This window comes from Artemia sp. Qi Xiang Cuo, chromosome 5, assembly GCF_049724085.1.
Source record: "Artemia sp. Qi Xiang Cuo chromosome 5, ASM4972408v1, whole genome shotgun sequence".
NCBI classification, from domain to species: Eukaryota; Metazoa; Arthropoda; class Branchiopoda; order Anostraca; family Artemiidae; genus Artemia; species Artemia sp. Qi Xiang Cuo.
The window spans coordinates 36090810-36110236 of NC_142798.1; the positions used below are offsets into that span (position 1 = coordinate 36090810).

Here is a 19427-nt window from a genome sequence, read left to right on the forward strand (position 1 = left end):
ATTATGTCGGATCACAACAAATGTCCATATCTTTTTTTTTTGAAAAAAAAATCACAAATATTTTAATATTTTGGCCGTCAATGTCAAGGAGTACCTCAAGGTGTTGTTTGATATTAACCATTCTTTTTCGAATTGTACATTATTTCAATATAAGACTCATTTCCCTCTATTGGATTTTGAAACAAAAAAAAAATCCGTCCAAGAATAACCCTATGCGACTCTTTGATTCAGTAAAAATAGACTATATAATAAAGCAAAAGTGAAAGAAACACTTGAATAGTGACTTTAATTAGAAAGCTCAAGCTTCTATACAATAATTGGTTGTTTTTTTTTCAGTTTGGCGGCATGGTTGTACTTTGTGTTGGTATATGGCTGGCTGCTGACCAAAACTCCTTCATTGCGCTGATGAGATTAACTGAGCAAGAAGCATTACAGGTACAGTCACCTTTATTGATTTTACTTTCGATGTAAAAAAAAAGACAAGATATAAGCGCCCAAATTGTGCCAGTATATGTGGCTTGATTCTTGCAGTAAACGTACATATACTACTATCCCCACGTCCAATACAGGTGACTATAACCAATTGCAATTCCTTATTAAATAAGTGTAATTCTTATCATCAATAAATCTCCGTCTCTCTACACCTATGTTGTTCCTATTGCGCCAAAAATTATAGTTGAAGTGGAAAAACCTATTAGAATGAAAAATGTAGCAGCTTTATAGGACATATCAAGAAAGGTTCTAACAGGAAGGTTTTTAATTTATCTGGACAGATAAATACACCAATATTTTCTATCTAGAAAAAGACGAATTACAGCTTATTGAGTTCTGACACGCAATTCAATGATTTCAATTACCCATTGAATGCCAAAAACAACAAAAATTGAGTGTATTATCGCTATTGAACGAAGTGTAAATTTTGGTCAATGTTTTCATGGTTACAGCAGTAGCTACAGCCTACAGGCCTTGGCCTACTAAAATAACCAAAAATTAAAACAGTTTTTGAAAGTAACTGTTACTTGTTTAAAAGAATAATAATAATTTGCTATCACTGAATTGTAAATGGTTACTATTATTCATGTTCGACTAAAAAGCGATTTGCGATTGCTAAAACATATTTTTGAGAGAATGTCCAAAAAGGAGCTAGAAACTCTAAAAATATCGACTATTCAAAAGATTAGTGTGCCACTCGGATCACCCTGGCCGAAGAGCCTTAACCCGAAGAGGTCTACAAATTTTAGAACCAAGGAAATCGCATTTCAGCTTGAGATGCACTTTTGTCACCTTTGTTTCCTTCAGGGATATTCGTATTGAAGCAGTGGTTGGAGAATGTTGGAAGGAGAATATTCGTAAGGGATATTTACAGTTCTATTCCTCTTTTTGAGTTCTGGTAACGAAAAAGATGATAAAAGCAAAATGATGACGAGTTAAGACACAGCCAATCAATTCAGCATGGCAAAGAAGCCTTACAGGGGCTGTCAATAGGTAGTTTGCAGTTCTGTCAACCTGAACTAATGACACCGATTGGTCATCGGGAATTTGCAGCAGTGCTACATGGAGCTGAGGAATAACGACAAATGATGTCTTAGCACAGATGGTGATGGTGCAGCGCTGGCTTATCATGGGATTGGTGTGGGGATATATACTTTTCATTTCTGCTTTATTTTCAAAGAAAAGAATGCCATATCGAAATCCCCAATGTTGGTGCATATAAGTACAATAATCTTGTTTTAATCACTTGGATTGAGCTATAATATTATTTTTCAGTCATGATGGAATTTTAAATATCTTTTGTCCATCAATCAATTTATACAATGAAAAAAAAATCTAAAAAACAACCATTGCTAGTAGTGGTGCCAATTCACAATTATGTGTTTTTGGAAGGGAGGAGTGCTTTCCAAAATCTAGGGGGTGCGGATCTGTCGTTTTATTCAATTTCTCAATGAAAGTGAAAAAAAGCATTTTTCAATCAAAATGCCCTAATTGGTATTTTTCAAAATCTATGGGGCACATACCCATCCCCCCGAATTAAGCCCACTGATTGCCAGAAGGTCAAGTGGCAGGTGCACAATGGTTCGACGAATTAAATCAACAGTACAAGCATGAAGAAAAAAACAGACAAGAGGGTAAATTTAGAATAACAGAAAGACGAAAAGAAAAATTGAACTATCATCCTGACCAGCAACCTGCTCTCATTCTATGTCACGACTAAGAAGTAATTTTTATTATGTTGATTTAAATGAGGAAATCGTCCCTCATATACAAGCTTATCTGCATTCCTAGTGAAATACAAATGATAATCGGAATAATGTTTCAGCAAAATAAACTGGTGAAATACCATTCAAGGTTTGGTACTCTAGTGGTAGAGCTGATGATCGCTTAACTGACTAACCTATAAAATACCAAATATCTATAAGAAGTATTAATGACTAAAATTAGCATATTATTCTGTTATATGAACCGCCTTGCTCTGAATTCTTCTGTAATTGATATAAAAATTACTTTCCGAAACTGTATATCCGCACAAAATATAAGCTTGAATAATCATACAATAAATGGTTTCTAACACAGATACTGAGAAAATTTACGAAAACATTGAAGTAAACCTAGGCCTCTCGCAGCCTCAGATGATATAAATTTGCAATGTTTCTTCCAGTACAGGTCCAACAAAGATCCCTGGGACTTTGTCTCGAAAACTTGATTACAAAATCACCGAAAAAAAAAAAATTTTCAGGTAAGTAATTATAACACCAGTTTGGCTAAAGATCATATAATTGGTTTTAAGTGTATATTCGTTTTTCTTTGTGTATGTAAGTGTGTATTCTGTCTTGAAGCTTTGTGCTTTTTTGGAAATAACAATATCAAGTTGAAGTGAGACACTCCAGTTCTAAAAACAAGTTCAAATAATTCCCCCTTCTCTTTTTTAGCAATATAGTCAGCCACCAGTAATAGAGCAGGGAGCCTATATCTTGATATCCGCTGGAGCGTTTGTGTTCATTATCAGTTTCCTTGGTTACTGTGGTGCTATCAAAGAGTCAAGGCTCTTATTAATGCTGGTAAGATCACTAATTCACTATATAGGCTAATGAATCTTGTAGTAAGCCGAATCGCAATTTCTAACAATCCACAATATTCTGTTGCTGTGTTTTAAGGAAAAACATTACTTGAATCTGCCGTTGAAGTTCCTCATCCAGACAGCCCAGAAAATGGCGTGGATTAAAAAAATAAAATATTAAATAACTGACTAGTATCTAGTTGTTTTTTAGGGGTAGGGGGTTGTGATAGTTTGGAAAGAACAGAGAAAATTTCTTCTTGTCTATGCCTGGAATAACGATTCAGAGTAGTTTTGTGTGTGCCAGCTGTCTAGCTAGAAATGTAGCTCATAGTCATGAAGTTCTCCTAATCAATTTTCTTCAAAAAGGGAAGACCCATTACAAGAGAGTTCTACGCATCTTTACTTGACAATCTGAAGGCAGAAATTGCGGATAAAGGGCCACATTAGCAGAAAAAAAGATCCTGTTTCACCAAGACAACGCCCCGTCTCACACCTCAACATTTGCGATGGCGAAAATCCATGAATTACGGTTTGAACTGTTTACCATCCACCTTACTCACCAGATTTAGCCCCAAGCGACTTCTTTCTGTTCCCTAAACTAAAAAATGGGCTCGGAGGACAAAAATTTTTGTCAAATGAGGAGGCAATCACCTTCGTTAACAATTATTTTGCAGAGAAGAATGCCGAGTACTATTTTGATAGATTAAAGAGATGGGAGCATCGCTTGGAGAAGTGTATAGTCACAAGGAGACTATGTAGAAAATTAAAATAAATTTGATCAACATTCTTTTATCTATGTTAGGTCGTAAACTTTTCAGACCACCCTCGTATATGACGGTGTACTGTTTCTATCCCCCCCCCTCTGAAATTACGCAAATTGCCTCAGGTTGATATGATATTTAACTTGAACATATTTATTCTTTTCAAAATTTAGTTTTTTAGTTACAATAGACACATGGTGCTATTTGCTTACAGTTTGTTACCACGACCCTTTTGGTTAGTCTTTGATAAATTTCGTTTTGGTAATAACAACTGAATTAAATATTCAATTGGTAAAATTGTCTTTTTATATATAATAAGGTAAAAATTAAGGTGAATTGGCAATAGTTGTAAATATTTTTTTTTATTCTTCTTATTTACTATTTGCAGTATGGTGTTTTCATTGTGCTGATTTTTACGATGGAAATAGCAGCTGGTACTTTGGCCGCTGTTTATCGACGCGAAACGGAGAGACAGCTCAAGGTTTACCTAACTCAAACTATCAAGGATCACTACACCACCATGAAACAGGCGGATGCCATTACTCTTGCATGGAATGCTGCTATGGCGGAGGTAAATGATGTCCTAGTCCCGCTTTCAATTCTCGCTCTTTCACTGAATAGTCTGTCGTCTTGTTTTCTTTCATTGCTGTATTCAAGAAGAATTCTGTTGCTGACAAAAATGCAAGGGAATAAACCTCCTTCGCCCTAAAAGCTAGAGGGAGATTATATTTCAACTGATGAAATAAATAAAGTTTATATGTAGTCCTAGGAAATATAAGGCTCTTTAAAAACTGCCAGCCGATAAAATGGATACATTTATCATAAGCAGCGCTATAGCGTTGCCTAATTAAAGGGTTAAGGGGACTTTATGTATTATTTTGCTTTTCATTAATTTATTTTTCACCAAAGTAATTCGTATGGAAAAAGTTGTCTTAGAAACTTTGAAGGGGGGCTCATTCGATTGAAAATTAAAAGTTCTAGTGCCCTTTTTAAGAGTCGAAAGCGATTGGAGGGCAAGCCAGCCTCTCACACGTCGCTTATTCTGCAGACGTCCGATAAAAATTTTGGGATAGCCATAAAATTTTTGGGATAGCCAAACTTTGAGAGCCTTAAAGTTTGTGTAGATTTTCAATCCATATATTTAAATAGTTTCCATTTACCCATTAATCCAAAGCGTTGTATTGCATACAATGTTGCAAAATTTTGTCCAACGCATAAATAGTAAGCCAAAATCTGGATTTTTGTAGAGAAAAACCGAAAAGATGTAGAATATTCTTTATCTAATCAATGAAAAAACTCTGTCAATTAAAAAGAGACAGAATTTCATTTTTGAAAACTTTTTTAACGGAAGAAGCTTTTCAAAGAAAAGTAAAGAACTGTGTTAAGCCAAAGATGAGCAGAAATAAAGTTGAATAATTTTTCAAGCTCCGTAAATTACTATCAATTTTACTTTCTCTTGATAATTTCTTTTGAGGATTTTCCTTTTTAATTAATAATCGACAAAAATCGAGGGTTTGTTGTTATAAACCTAGAAGCTCTTTAATGTGAAAGAAGAAGCGAATATTTATAAAAATGATAAAAGCAACTTAACGCGGTCCTAAAAATAACACGATCATGAAGTGTTTTCTCCTGCTCTGGTCTGTTTTGGCTTTTGCTTCCGGGAATTACACACAGACAAATTCGCCTTCCCCAAAAAATTTGGAGTCTACCAGAACTTCTTTTCGACAGGACTTCTTTTCCACTGCTTTTGTTGTAATTGCAAAAGGTATTTTTATTTTATTTTTTATAGACTGATGCCAAAGCATGAATGTCAAACACGTACTGATCTCTTATGAAATCCTGGGTTAGATTTGAAATCCCCAAAGCTTGCTATTGTTACTGAGTGTAGTTATTTTCAATATATTTAAAGAGTTTTTTCGTAACTGAACACGATGGGTATTCCACCTCCCCTCTGGGTTTGGTCTGAAGATGCGTCGTCCTCGAATATTTGTGACAGAAAATGTCTTTTTCGTTATTCGACCTCCCAGGTTAGGGTCGGACCTGTCAGCACCTATGTGTCATTATGACATTTCCATAGATTTATGTTCTCTTGTTTACTTCTGCACCAGAAACTTTCTAACAATTTTCAAAAATTTCCACCAGGAACAATTTTCAAAACTGTTATCAGGGACAAGTACCTTCTTACTAATCGTGGCTACGCAGTAAGTGCGTATTATTTTCCAGTACTTCAAGATTTAGCGGTCGGGTTATAATTACAGAACTAGTTTTATTCTTAAATTGGAAGCACTGATTTATTGCTGGGTCACTGATCTGTGCTTAAAGTTTATTTATTGTCTCCTTTTTCTTTACCAAATTATACGCTATGGATTTTATGCAGTAGTAATTGTATCGTGTACATAAATTAGATATTTCAAAGGGGTCATTTCAAGGGGGTCAGTTACCTTATTTCTCCCGCTCCGAAAAATTCCAATGGCTAATAGGATGTATAAATTCTAAATAGGTTGATCTCACTATTAATTTCTGTTAGTAATATAAACTCAATATAACCTCCCAATGCCTTAGAGAGATTAAATAAGAAAAAAAAGTTTTCAAATGAAAGTAAGGAGCAACATTAAGACTCAAAACGGACAGAAAATATACAGTATATGAAGGGGCTATCCCCCCTCCCTCCACAAAAACCTTGCTCTTCGCGCTAAAATTTTTACCACTTAAAAAGCTTCCTATTGTAATTAAAACGGTCCTTGTGTTTCAAAAGTCGTTCTTAAAAAATTGGGACAAACAGTCAAACTTTAGCGTAAAGAGCAAGGTATTAAGGAGGGGACAACACCCTCATGCACGGAATAATGTCTGTCCGTTCTGGGTTTTAACATTACTCTTTAGTTTCATTTGAAAAAACTTGTTTGTTTTGAATTAATTTCTCATCGTTAATTTATTCCAAAATCAAGAAGAGTTAGAAGAGTACGAAAGTTCCTGTTACAATATGAGTTAAATAACAGAATATAAATCGCATTTGAGAGAGAAGTCGGCATCTCACCATCCGTGTATCAAAAGGCTGATGGGCACTGATGGGAATTTGGCCTCAGCACCTGGAAATGTTTGACTTTTGTGGAATGAACTAGCTCCCTAAGCTTGTTCAAAATTAAAATACATTCAGTGCCCAAGCATGTTCAAATATTATAAGAAACAATTAGCGTCATTTGGGATTTTTGCACTCTTTTTTCGAAAATAAGGCAAATTTACTCAGGCGCATAATTTTTTATTGGTAAAACTAAACTTGGTGAAACTTATATATTTGAAATAAGCACAAAAATTTGATTCTTTTGATGTATATATTGTTTTCAAAATTCCGTTTTTAGAGTATTGGTTACTATTGATCCGGGTCGCTCCTTACTTACAGTTCGTTACCACGAACTGTTTGATATTCTTTATTTTAAAGAACCGCAACATTGTTTTGTTTAATGGAAGAGAAATTATATTCAGACAAATAATCAAACAGGGTATGTTGAGAGTCCTAAAGTTCTTGGAATTTTTGTCCTCAAGTCGCATTTGTCACACAAGTCTTTGTGGTTGATTAGACGCATAATAATAATGGTATTGGTCATAGGGTAATGTATATTTCGAAAGGATTATCACAAACTCTAAGATAATTAAAGGGTTTCATACAAAATAAACAAAAATTACCTTGAAAATTAATAAAAAACGAATTCTGTCAATGTACATCTAGTGTCAAATATATAAAATAAGCCCTGTAAAAATTAAAGGATATCAGCAGAATATAGAATGTAAAAATAGCCTATCCAAAAACGGATCAAATAAACTCTACACGGTATGTAGTAAAAAAAAAAAGAAGAAAAACTGAACACAAAGAAAATTACGGAAAGATGGTGAGGGGATTTACTTAATTCACATCTAAATTATATATGGGTGAAACTATTTGTATATTTTTGTGAAAATTTTTGTTGGGGTAAAAATGGAGATCTTTTTTTTAGGCCGGATAAGGAAGGGAGGTCTAGGGAGGGGGGTAATGACTAGGGCATAGAGAATTTGTTGAGGGTTTTATAGATTACTTTTAGCAAAACGTAATCAAATATTTGTTCCCCTTTAGTTCTCAAACAGTGTCATTTAGGACGTATTAACTTTCTAAGAAGTCTAAAGAAGAAAGCTGGGGCATTTGCATGTCGTAAGATATTATTTTGTAAGATATCATGTTGAAGAAAGTAATACCAAATAATTTCGTAGTACTAACCGACATTTCAGAGGGGATAGAATGAGAGAATTTTAACACAATTAATTATTAAGATTGTTCAGTTCGAAGGATTAACTGCCATATCGTTAGTAACCTCTTCATCCTATATCAGTTCCAGAATGTTCATTGGGCTATTTTCTAAATTTTGAAACATGTTTCTAAGACAGTTAGATCAGCAACAAGTTCCCATGTATTGTAAAAATTGACGCCGGCTATTAGTCATTACAAGCTTTACCTGTTGCACACCATTGTAAATTGAAAGAGGAACGAAATAGGTGTGTAGCTATTTCACTACTTGTGTTCTGTTAGAAAAGAGACGCAACGATTCTAATCAAATGGTGGCGAATTTGAAGTTTATATAGAATTATATAGGATTTATTCTACCAATGTATTGGGGTAAGGTTAAATCAAAGATTTTTAAGCTTACTGGTATAATATTGAGACATGCGTTAGGTTTTTCAAGTTTATTATATTTTGTGCTAATAGTGTGAATTAGATACCGACTGGAAACATTTCATATGTTGGATGTTAACCTGGAGAATATACCTTTGGAAAGCAAGGTTTGACAGCCGGCAAGGTAAATGGTAAGGATGGGGAAATTAGTGCCTAGGCCCAAACCATTATTTTTTGTTTTTATTTTTGCTCAAGCAATTTTGTCACAACCTTTTCGCTAACGGAACTTCTTTTGGACTGGTTATTCTGTAATTGCAAAAGGTATTTTTATCTTGTCTTTATAGACTCATACTAAAACACAAATTGACAATTGTGATAATAAATTGGCAATATGTGATGGATACCGTGGTAATTGTGGCATTTGGTGCTCAAGCAACTGTGGCCTGAGTTTCGACTTAGTTTGATGAGGCGTCTCATGACAATAATGATAACAATAACAATGTAGAACGCAAGTTTCAAGATCGCCCTAGGTCAACATTTGGAATCGTCTGTTCCAACAACAACTCGGCTAAAAAACTTTACTGTTATTTGGAGAAATGGGGGCAATTATAATGCATTAGATGCCAGCAAAATCTTGCTTGAGTACATTTTTTTTTTCATGGTGACAAACCTAATTTCCATAAATATGGGAACTTACCGGTGGAGTTAATTTGGTAAAAATTTGAAGACTGAGGCCTTGAAAGATCATCGACAATGACTTTAATTAGTACTATCGGAATATCTACTTGACAATTACTTCGGTTTTTTACGTTCTTAATTTTTGTCTCCTTGTCCAAGGGCAACTAACTGTCAAATTGAGAGACATTAGATGATCAAAGCGCCTAAAGAGAGGAGATGGGAAAAGGAATTTTTATAGATTTTTGTCAGTAACTAACGGCTCTTCTTGGAGATGGTAGTCAATATTGTTTCGAATTTTCCTACGAATATTTTTACCTTGTTATGTCATTGTTTCGACTTAGTATAGTACAAACTTACTTAAGCTAGGTGCCCACAGAAAGCGATTTTTTTCGCAGACGAATTCGTGAGTCCGCATCACGACAGCGAATTCGCATGGTATGCCTCACAGAACGCGAAATTTCAAATGTGATTTCTAAAAGACAGAAACAAAATATTTGTGGATTGTTACTGGTTTTGTCCTTAAGACGTCGGAGAGATAAGCTGAAACGATCCTTCACCCTTTTCCTTGTTCATTTTCCTGTTTTTAGAAGTTTATTGTATTTCGTATTGCGAATATCTACCGTGCGAATAAAATTCGACTCGGAGTTGAAAGGTGCGAACTGTGAATTTTGGACGTACGAAGATGAAAATATTCGCCTGACGAATTCGCCTAGCGTCAGCGAATTCGCTTTCTATGGGTACCTAGCTTTAGACTTAGTTCCTCCCACGCCGGTCGGTGCATAAGGTGACAACGGTGCCTCTCCACGACGACCTCTGAGAGCTTGCGTCCACAGGTGAATCAAAGATGTACCCGCCAGTGTAGCCTCCCTCTCTAGGCATCGGCCAAGCGACGCTTTTTACGGTCCACGCCTTCTATTGCTGACGCTATTGCTGGAGGGAACCCAACACCAAACAACATGAGGGAGCTTGGCATCGCCCATACGGACCATACGGCCCCAATACCGCCATCTACTACTTCGAATTCTCGGCAAACCCTGACTTTATATTTGCAGCATGAAGAAGTAGATTTAACTATTTCCATTTTTTATGCGGGGTTCCCACGGCGCCAAGAAAGTTAATAAAGCTGTCCACAAAGTTAATAAATCGACTTTATTGACTTTATTGCTGTCGGAAAAAGGTTGAGCTTTATTTAACTTTTTCAAGAAAGTCCACAAAATTCAACTAATAGCACAAGACGTGTTGAAAATTTCAAATAAACATTATACAAATTACTGTCTACAAGTATAATAATGTATACTTGTTTAAATATTTTGCTTGATAAAAGCAAAAAAAATATTTTTTTATGTTATTAAAAGGAAAAAATGCTTAAAAAGATGGTTTTCTCGGCTCCATGTCTGACTGTTTCAGTTACTTTCTATGAAAAATTGCTGTAAAGTCAAAAAGGTGAAATCTTTTTGTGAGTGGGACTTCACTTTATGGTTCGTACTTTCATGAAAAAGTTTATTAGCTTTATTGACGTCGTGGGAGCCCCTTATTATTGGCTTGCGCAGCAAGATAAATTAAGACATTTATGATTGAAATTATGATTGAAGCTTGAAAGAAGTTTAACCAATAAATAAATTATAGCTTCCCCCTAAGGGAGGAATTTGGCGAAGGGGGTTTGCTGTTGCTATTTGTATTATTTATTTTAATTTCGGAAACTAATTTTATATTATTAATTAGTATCACTCCTGAAATATGCAGTGTTTTGAAATTGACAGACGATAAAATCGGGATTGCTGTGCAGCGGCTGGTAGAATTGCTGTCTTTTTGTAGTATTTTTGTGGATATGGGGGGGGGGGGTAAAAGTAGCAGCAATCAACTTAAATAGACATCGTAAACCTTTAATTTTCGTACTTGCCCTAATGATTTCATCAAAATATGTAAGGGTAGGAGTAGTAATTAATTTAGGGAATAGATAATTGTGTAAAAATAATAATATTTCACACTCCTCTTTTACCTAGGGGCTGGTTATGAAAACAATTTTATGAATTGATAGCGGTTATTAATTTTCGATACAAATAACCGCATATACTGTGTACATTCTATATCGATTATGCAAGTGCAACAGAAAAAGAGCAAATTGTTATTGACTCGAGGTGAAACTTTAGTCATACCTGTTCTGAAAGGTTGAATATCTAAGGGTTGAAACGAATAAATAATACGGTGAGATCGAGACTGGACGTCAGCATCTGTATATGTATTTTGTTAACCTTCTTTCTTCGTCCCATCTAGTTTTCATGCTGTGGAATTGATCGTTATACTGATTTCAATGAAGCCCCATTGTGGATGAAGAATAAAACAGCCGGTCAACTGGTTCCGGAAGCATGCTGTAAACTCGAGGATAAGGTTCTAATGAAGCCAGCGGATCCGAACTGTATCTTTGCTCCTACGCCATCTAACTCATATGCAGAAGAGGTTTGCTATTTTTCTTCTCTTCGGGTTTAATAAATATGAAGGTTTATGGCCTTGTATAATTAATTATTCCCAAGAGATAATAGAAAAAAGGTGCTATAAAACTTGTAATAAAAAAAGGAAAAAAAATAATAAAAAAGATGCTAACATATTCTTTATTTCATATTTTACTGTCGGCTGTTAATATAATAAAACATTTCCTTAGAGTCAAAAGTAGTATATGCTGTAAAAAAAACACGACAAAGCACAAATCACTTATATTTTTTTCAAAATATTTTTAGAGCTTCTTCCACATGGCATCGAAGGCCTAAAAATTGGAGCACATAGGTAGCAGTTTACTTATACACTTGGAAACACACGAGGGCACATGGAACTCATGAAATAACAGAAAAACCACCTTGGTTTTCTGTTCATTCACTTGCTCTATTTTCTGACAGGATTGATGCACACATTGACCTAATCGTTACTGCTGTATTCATAGGCTTGTCACTGTTTCTTGGCAAATTCATCCATTCATCCCTTCCTTTGTTCGTCAGTTCTGTCCATTTCCTTCCATCATGTCTCAAGTCTAGATTTTGGTGACGAAACTGAGGTCATTAAGTGAATATTAAGGGAACAGTTCCGTATCTATATGCTATATTCAGTTATATATAAATGCAAAGAAAAATAAATAAGTAAAAAAACAAGCTTCATTTTTACTTGTCGTTCCCTATGATAATTATATTTTAATTAGATTTTTTTTTAAATTTCAGTTGTTTTTATCAACATGTTGGGATGTTTCAGCCCTTATTAGTAGTTTAATTCGTTTCATAGAAGTTTCTTTTCTTTTAACCTTTCTTTTCCAGTAGTAAGTTGGTTCTTTTTAGCTAAATTCTCACTAGAACGTTTCTGATCACGTTACGCTAGATCGAACAAAAAATATTGTTTACATAATTAGGATATTGATTTTAGCTAAAAAGCTACAAGTCCACACTATGTTTAGAAATTCGTAACAATGGAGCGGTGATTACCTTGTATATTTAAAGCGTTTAGTGCCTGAGATAATTGAAATTCTCGCTTAATCTATAAAAAGCCACGTACAACTAACAACTAACTAAAAAGCTACATTTTAACTAAAAAGCTACATTTTAGCTAAAAAGCTACATTTAGCTAAAAATTCGATTTTAATAAAAGCTACAAGTCCACACTATGTTTAGAAACAATAAAGCGTTGTAACAATAAAGCGGTGATTACCTTGTATATTTAAAGCGTTTAGTGTCTGAAATAATTGAAATTCTCGCTTAATCTACAAAAAGCCACGTACAACTAACAACTAACCTGAAAAATAAATGCTTGTTTGATTGAAATGAAATGTCAGATGGCATAAATGATTGACTAGGCTCGGCGCACGTAAACCGATTAGACAATTGAGCCCTAAAGTGTACTTAAAATGTTCGACCCTCTATGCTCAAATAGCTAACATAAAAAAGTATAGACCTAAAAAAAAACCTAACAAACCTAAAATAACTGATTGATCTGTGAAATATTATCAAACAAGCAATGAATTTTCTTTTGACTTTTTTTTTATTAAGTGAATCGATGTGGCATCTGAGCCATGCGTGCTGTGGTCTGGAAATATGTGATATTCTTTCAGAGTAAATGTTAAAAAAAATCCATTCAATTTCGCTGTGGTTTATTATTCTCAGCTTTTAACTGAAAGTGATTTGTGCTTCTCGTAGTAAATTGGTGTTATGATTCTTTACAGTTCTCTTATAGAATTACACTTGACACCCAATTTCGACTCAAGAAAACTACTTTTTATATTGAATAAGACTATTTACGCTGCATGAAAATATATGATCGGAATTTTTTCAACAGACAGATTTCGGCAGCAATTTTGAACTATTTTGTCTGCAAAATTCTGATTTTGGGTTTTTGAGAAACGAAGAAATTTGCAATGTTTTAGAATATTTTCTAATGCAGATTTCTGTGATAAATGGAAAAAGAAAATCGGATGGTGATTATGGTTTGGACAAAAAAAAAATCTTATCTAATAATATCTTTGTAGTTGTCTTTGTATGAAAAAAGTCCTAATTTCTGTCGAAAAATTTTGTAATAATGTTTTTTTTTCTTTTTTTGATTTTAGTCTGTGTCAAACAAATAAAATTCAGAGAAATTATTCCTCGCCACATACTGGCGATTGATATATCTGGTTCCAGTTTTGAATTTAGCGAAAGTTCTATTAAAATTACATATTTTGACTTTTCGCCCAAATAATGTATTTCTTCTTTGTAGCAATGTATCCAAATTGCACCACTAAGTTGACAGTATGTGAAAAGGGGATTTTTTTTTTTATTAAATGTGCAATCGAATTTTATTTTTCAGGGCTGCTGGTACAAAATGAACGCATTTGTGGAATACAATTTCGAAGTTCTAATCGGTATTGGCATTGGTTTAGGTCTCTCACAATTGCTTATCATATTCTTTGCTTTTTGTTTGTGTAAAGCCATTGAAGAGGATTTCATAAAATATTAGCCACATATGGCCACAGAATAAATCGCCACAGAGGCAGGCCATTTATTTTTATTCTCGTTTTTCCTTATTACAATTTAAATTCTTGTTCACCTGTGTTCGACTATAAAGGGACCATAATGGGCTGTTAACTTTTTTTGTGAAAAATATGGTGGATCACGAGTACTAAATCTCATATCATGTTTCGGTTTTTATTCATCGATCTGTAATATACAGGCTGTTTTTAGAAATGTGTGTTTTTTGGTATATTTGTACAAATAATTTGTGTTTTAAACCAAGTTTGAATGAGGAAATTTAACATAATTTATGGTGACAGTTTGATTGCATACTCGGACGGAATCTCGTCGTGTTACTACTTGGAATTGTATTTGTGATGTGATATGATCTATTGTAAATACTTTAATATGTACGAGTCAATGACAATCAAGTCTTATAATATCTATTTTTTGTATTTTGAGATACTCGCACAATTAAAATAAAAACAAAATTCCACGAATTTTGAAATTCACGGGATCCAAAATCTATTGATAAGAAGTTCAGCGCAGTTTAATACCCTCGTGGAAGAAAAACACTTAAACTACACAAAACACTTAACATCCAAAAGAAGAAAATGTGCAAGGATCGTGATCGTTGACTGTTCCTGCATGTGTCGAAATATTTCAACGCGTATGGATATCTTACAAATATTATTCCGAAAATCGCCTATGCTCAGCAAAATTGCACCAATTTCCCTCTTTTTCACCGTTTTCCCACCTTGTTTTTAACTTTTCCCACTTGTTTTTACACAAAATAAATTTTACAGAAAAGTGGAAAAACTGATTTCCGATACACGGATTGTTATTAACAACCAAATAACAGTGTTATCTATTTCTTCTAATGAGAACAGAAAATTTTTGTAAGAAAAAAACGGAAATTTCTAAGCATCTTGAGAGCGAAATATGTAAACTGACCAAACGTGCTGAGCTTGGGGGACGTAGCTATAAATATTAGTTTGAAAATACCGCTTAACACCGTTTGTATTAACGTAGCTGAATTGTCTTATCAAAGATGTTGGGCTCTTTGCGTAAATCAAAGTCGCTTCTTTGAATTATTTTCCTTTTAAACTACTAGGATAAATTTTATAGATCTGTGTCCACAAGGGATTTTATTCTTTAAAGTTTTCAAAAAAAATACTAACCCGTTGATACGCCACTTTGATTAAGTTGTCAAGGTAAAGAAAGAAAAAAGTGTACATTGCTGGTTTTTTATGAAGCTTCTTTTAAAAAAAAGATTAGTTGATTCGTTTGCCAATGTGTTCGTCAGCAGAAATTGTATTTAAAGGTGTTCTTGTGTTATCGGAAAAAGATAAAATGGGTGTTTTGGTGCTAATTTTTTTTTTTTTTTTCAAGATTTGCCCTGAGTTGATTTGGCTCCTGAAAGGCTCGCTTATCATTTACCTCAAATAATTGTTGGGAGGCAAAGAACTGTTTACTGTTGAAATGCATAATTTTTTTATTACTAGAATGTAAAAATTCCTCATACATGTAATAGCTAAACTGTACTTTTTCTTGATTGAGCCCCCTCGCTCCAAAACGGCTTGTACCCTACCCGAAATAAAACAAAAATCCCAGCAATGCTCCTTTCTAAGTTTGTCTTTTTTTTTCTGAGGGTAGATCACGCTTGCAGCCAGGATTTTTTGGCCAGTTTTTTCCAAAGCTTTTGTAGCAATAGATGTATTTTTTTTTAATAATAAAGGCAAATTGATGAATAACTTCACATAAAGAAATACCAGTTTTGTGTAGCCTGCTAAGTACGTTTTAAAATAGGGCTTCATGACGGGTCAGAATAAAAGAATACAGATGCATTTCCTCCAGATTTGTATATTTTTTTTTTTCTCTGTGTGTTCTTTTTTGAATTGTAAATATTATTTTTTCTCTTTTCAAGTTACTCAGAGCTGTGTAAGCGTGCCGTCCGTATTTGATATTTTTTGTTATACTGTTAAGGGAAATATTTTCGTCTCCAATTTTGCTGAAGAAAAGTACAAAGTTATATCCAAAACTTCTAGAAAATAATTCACTTAAACCTTATTGGCATACGATATTTAGGTGTGCCATTCATCGGTTTAATTTTCGTTTTCTCTTGTGTACCTAGTATGTCTGGCTAGTTTTTTATCATAATCCTTACATTTTGTCTGCAGTAATCCAAAAGGCACTATGTGATGTTTTCTTTTTTTTATCAAGCTGAGAATTATAGCCAATTCCTTAAACTGAGATGGCTGGATCAAAAATACATAGGTGGGATAGGGTCTTCGGCTTCTTATCTCCCTTTCCCCGTCCGTCCTTGTCCCTTCAAGTTCTTACCCTGTTACGATTTTCCCTACGTTACTTGTCAGATTGCGATTCACAGTCCATCCCTTGAAGCAAATATGCAAAATTTTCTCTCTTCTTGTATCTCATTTGGTTATTAGGATGATTAGAATTTTGTCCTAAGATAAGCCCAACTCGTTAAAATGCTTTCCAAAAAACAGTCGGAGGATGAGGCTTTCTATACTAGAAATTATTTGCCCAATCCTGGTCGTCATGGAAAAACCTTGTTTTTTACAAGAAATATTTAAGTTTATTAAAAGTTTTTGTGACCGCTTATTTTTAAGTTGCTTTCCCGTATCGGCTTCAAACGTTAGTCAATCATCTGTGAGGGGAAGCAGCCGCGGCTCAAAGCAACCGAAGATTAAAATGAGTTTCAAGAAACTTGTGAAAAAAAACATAAAATCGCGAAGAAAGGAAGAAATCCTTTCTTCGCGATTTTATGTTTTATCATGATTAGCCAGTGTGGTCTCAGAAATTATTTAAGAAACTTGTAGGAAATTATCTCCCCCCTCGACTTGTTCTGTAACTGGTAACATTCTTAGCAATGAAGACGTGCCTCGCAAGCTTTTCCTCACCTTGAGCTATAGAAAAACTATAACGGTTTCTAGACGTTCACTCCATACCAGCAAACGAACAGCTAACCTTAAGTTTATAGCGTCCCAAATAAATTTATGCCCTTCGAAATTTCGTGACCCACCGATTAAATGTTCGATCTAAGAGAACATTGGTCCTTGCAATGACAGAAGAATAACTTTGTTTTCATAGAGATAAATTAATTGAAGAGTTGATGGATGTCTGAAAATACCGTGGAGACAGCTCAAAGACAGCTTGTGGAACATCTTTCTAGTGATTCTTCCAATTCTTGTTACTACTTGCGTCCATTGTCTGCGTTCTAATCTACTCCAGGCTTGGCTGCAATAGTTTGTCTTGTCAGTGAACCGTAATGACGCTACGTTGTCTTCCACGGTGATTTCGGACTTCATAATCTATTAACTGAAGCTTAAATTTCGTCAATTAACGACCCTATAGGTCTACCGAAAAAGGAATCAGTTTTATACAAAGGGCCAAAGCGTACATTTTTGGAACATCGCGTATTGCAATGTAGCTGTGGAGAGCTAAGGAACTAACCTGACATGTAGAGTATTGCAACTGGGATACAGAGAAATTGAACAACATTTGATTAACAAGAGCAAAAAGAGTGTGTTGTCATTCTTCAGTGCTTCCGCTCTGGGGTAAAATTTATGTATAGTAATGTAACGCCTTTTGTGGTTACCGCAACTTATATACTCTTTAAGATGTGAAGTTGTATTTTAACATTGTAATTACTTTTAGCTATTTTATTTGTAAACATATCACATATTTTGGAAGATATTCTCTTAGAACGTTTGTCATATGTTTGTTTGAGTGCCATTTCGTTTGCAGTTGTTCTTAGTGAAAGTTTCTGTATAAATTAAATCTCGTATTTTACGGAAGTTTCTTTGTTTTCATTTTTTGTTAAGTGTCCACCGAATGAGGAACCAATGACATGGCGACATTCCCCTAGAATTGAACAAATACATTTTTGAGGCCAACTGTTCGATGCAGTTTGTTATCAAGTAAAGTGACAAACCCTAGGCAAGGAACTGTTGCAAATACTAAAGCCGAAAGGTAGTACGTAGTAAATGAACACCTGGCAAACCAGTGCAGTAAATTAAAAAAACCTAAGCGTAATTCTTGAGTGCGTTTTTTTTCAATTAACAAATACCTAAATTAGCACTCAAAGCAAGGGTTTTATTTTAATGCATACAAGGTGACAATAATGTTTGACATCTTCTGAACCAAACACTATAACAGGGACGGATATAAGGGAGATCCTGCCCCGGGCACCAGTTCGTAAGGAAGCCACTTTTTGTTTTGATCAAATAAATGTAGGCATCTAGTTTCATGTTTTGACGAATTTTGCTCGGCTACCCAATTTTACTATCGTTGATTTGTATTATTCCAGGCTGGACTAATTCTGACAGAACATCTTTTCGTCATTTGAAATTGTAGGTCCATAGAAACCGTACCACTAACGTCGAAAATTTTCAGATCAGGGCCGCTAAAGCAGGGTTTCTGTACGGAACTTCAATAAAGCAAAATCCTCTGCTTAGAAACGGTTTCTAAATGGCATATAGATTAAAAAAATACGAATGCTGTCCGAAACGAGTCACCAAGCTGAGAAGTTAACTTATGTTCTTCAAACTTTTAGTCCTAGCTGATTATCCCTAAGGATGTTTCTTGACAACATCTCATCCTTCATCCGTTAATCTGGGCCTACCCAGTTTAACCTTTCTTTCATTATACTCCTATACATTAGGATCGAAGCAAACCTGCCAGGTAGCTTATTCTTTAATATACACACGCACGAACGGGTGACTGAAACTACCCTTAGATACTTCCTGTGGAAAAAATCTAACATATCTTGTTCATCTTTCTAATGTCCATGCTTCAGACTGCATTTCACACCTTCAACGTATTAACCCTCCTTACCAATAATGCTACATAAGTAAATGAAGCGAACCGCTCGTCAATTTTTATCCCTAGCCTACCCTCTTCATCCTCATCTATTACTAATTTAAGCAACTTACTCTTCTAGTTTTCTAGCCTACTCCGACACCCTGGGCTCTCAAAGCCAAAAGAAATTCATTAATTTCGTTGATAGCCTTGCCTAGGATACATAAATCATCATATCATAGGCAGCGCAATAGAGCTGCCTAAGTAAAGAACGACGGCGGCACAAAGTATTGTTTTTCCTTTAGACCAGGGCACATCGTATCGAAGGAGCTGTCATAGAAACTTCGAAAAGGGCTAATTCGATTGGAAATTGGAATGGCTAGTGCCCTTTTTAATAGTCGAAAGTGATTGGAAGCCAACTAACATCCTTTCTACGCCCACTATTTCCCCAAAGACATTCAATCGAAATCTTAAGAGAGGCATTTTGTTCAACGTAGTTGATTTCCAGA

The 19427-nt window shown here is 34.7% G+C and overlaps 1 protein-coding gene across 2 annotated transcripts in view; it reads left to right on the plus strand.

Moving 5' to 3' along the window:
* Nucleotides 1-16031, plus strand: part of Tsp66E (Tetraspanin 66E) — a 39241-nt gene extending 23210 nt beyond the window's left edge. For both annotated transcript variants that reach the window (XM_089089530.1, XM_089089529.1), the window contains 5 exons: nt 337-435; nt 2928-3056; nt 4205-4387; nt 11408-11590; nt 13952-16031. In XM_089089530.1, coding sequence (XP_088945656.1) covers nt 337-435; nt 2928-3056; nt 4205-4387; nt 11408-11590; nt 13952-14101 — 744 coding nt within the window. In that variant the 3' untranslated portion in view covers nt 14102-16031. The remainder of the gene's footprint in view (nt 1-336; nt 436-2927; nt 3057-4204; nt 4388-11407; nt 11591-13951) is intronic.
* Nucleotides 16032-19427: the final 3396 nt, after the last annotated feature.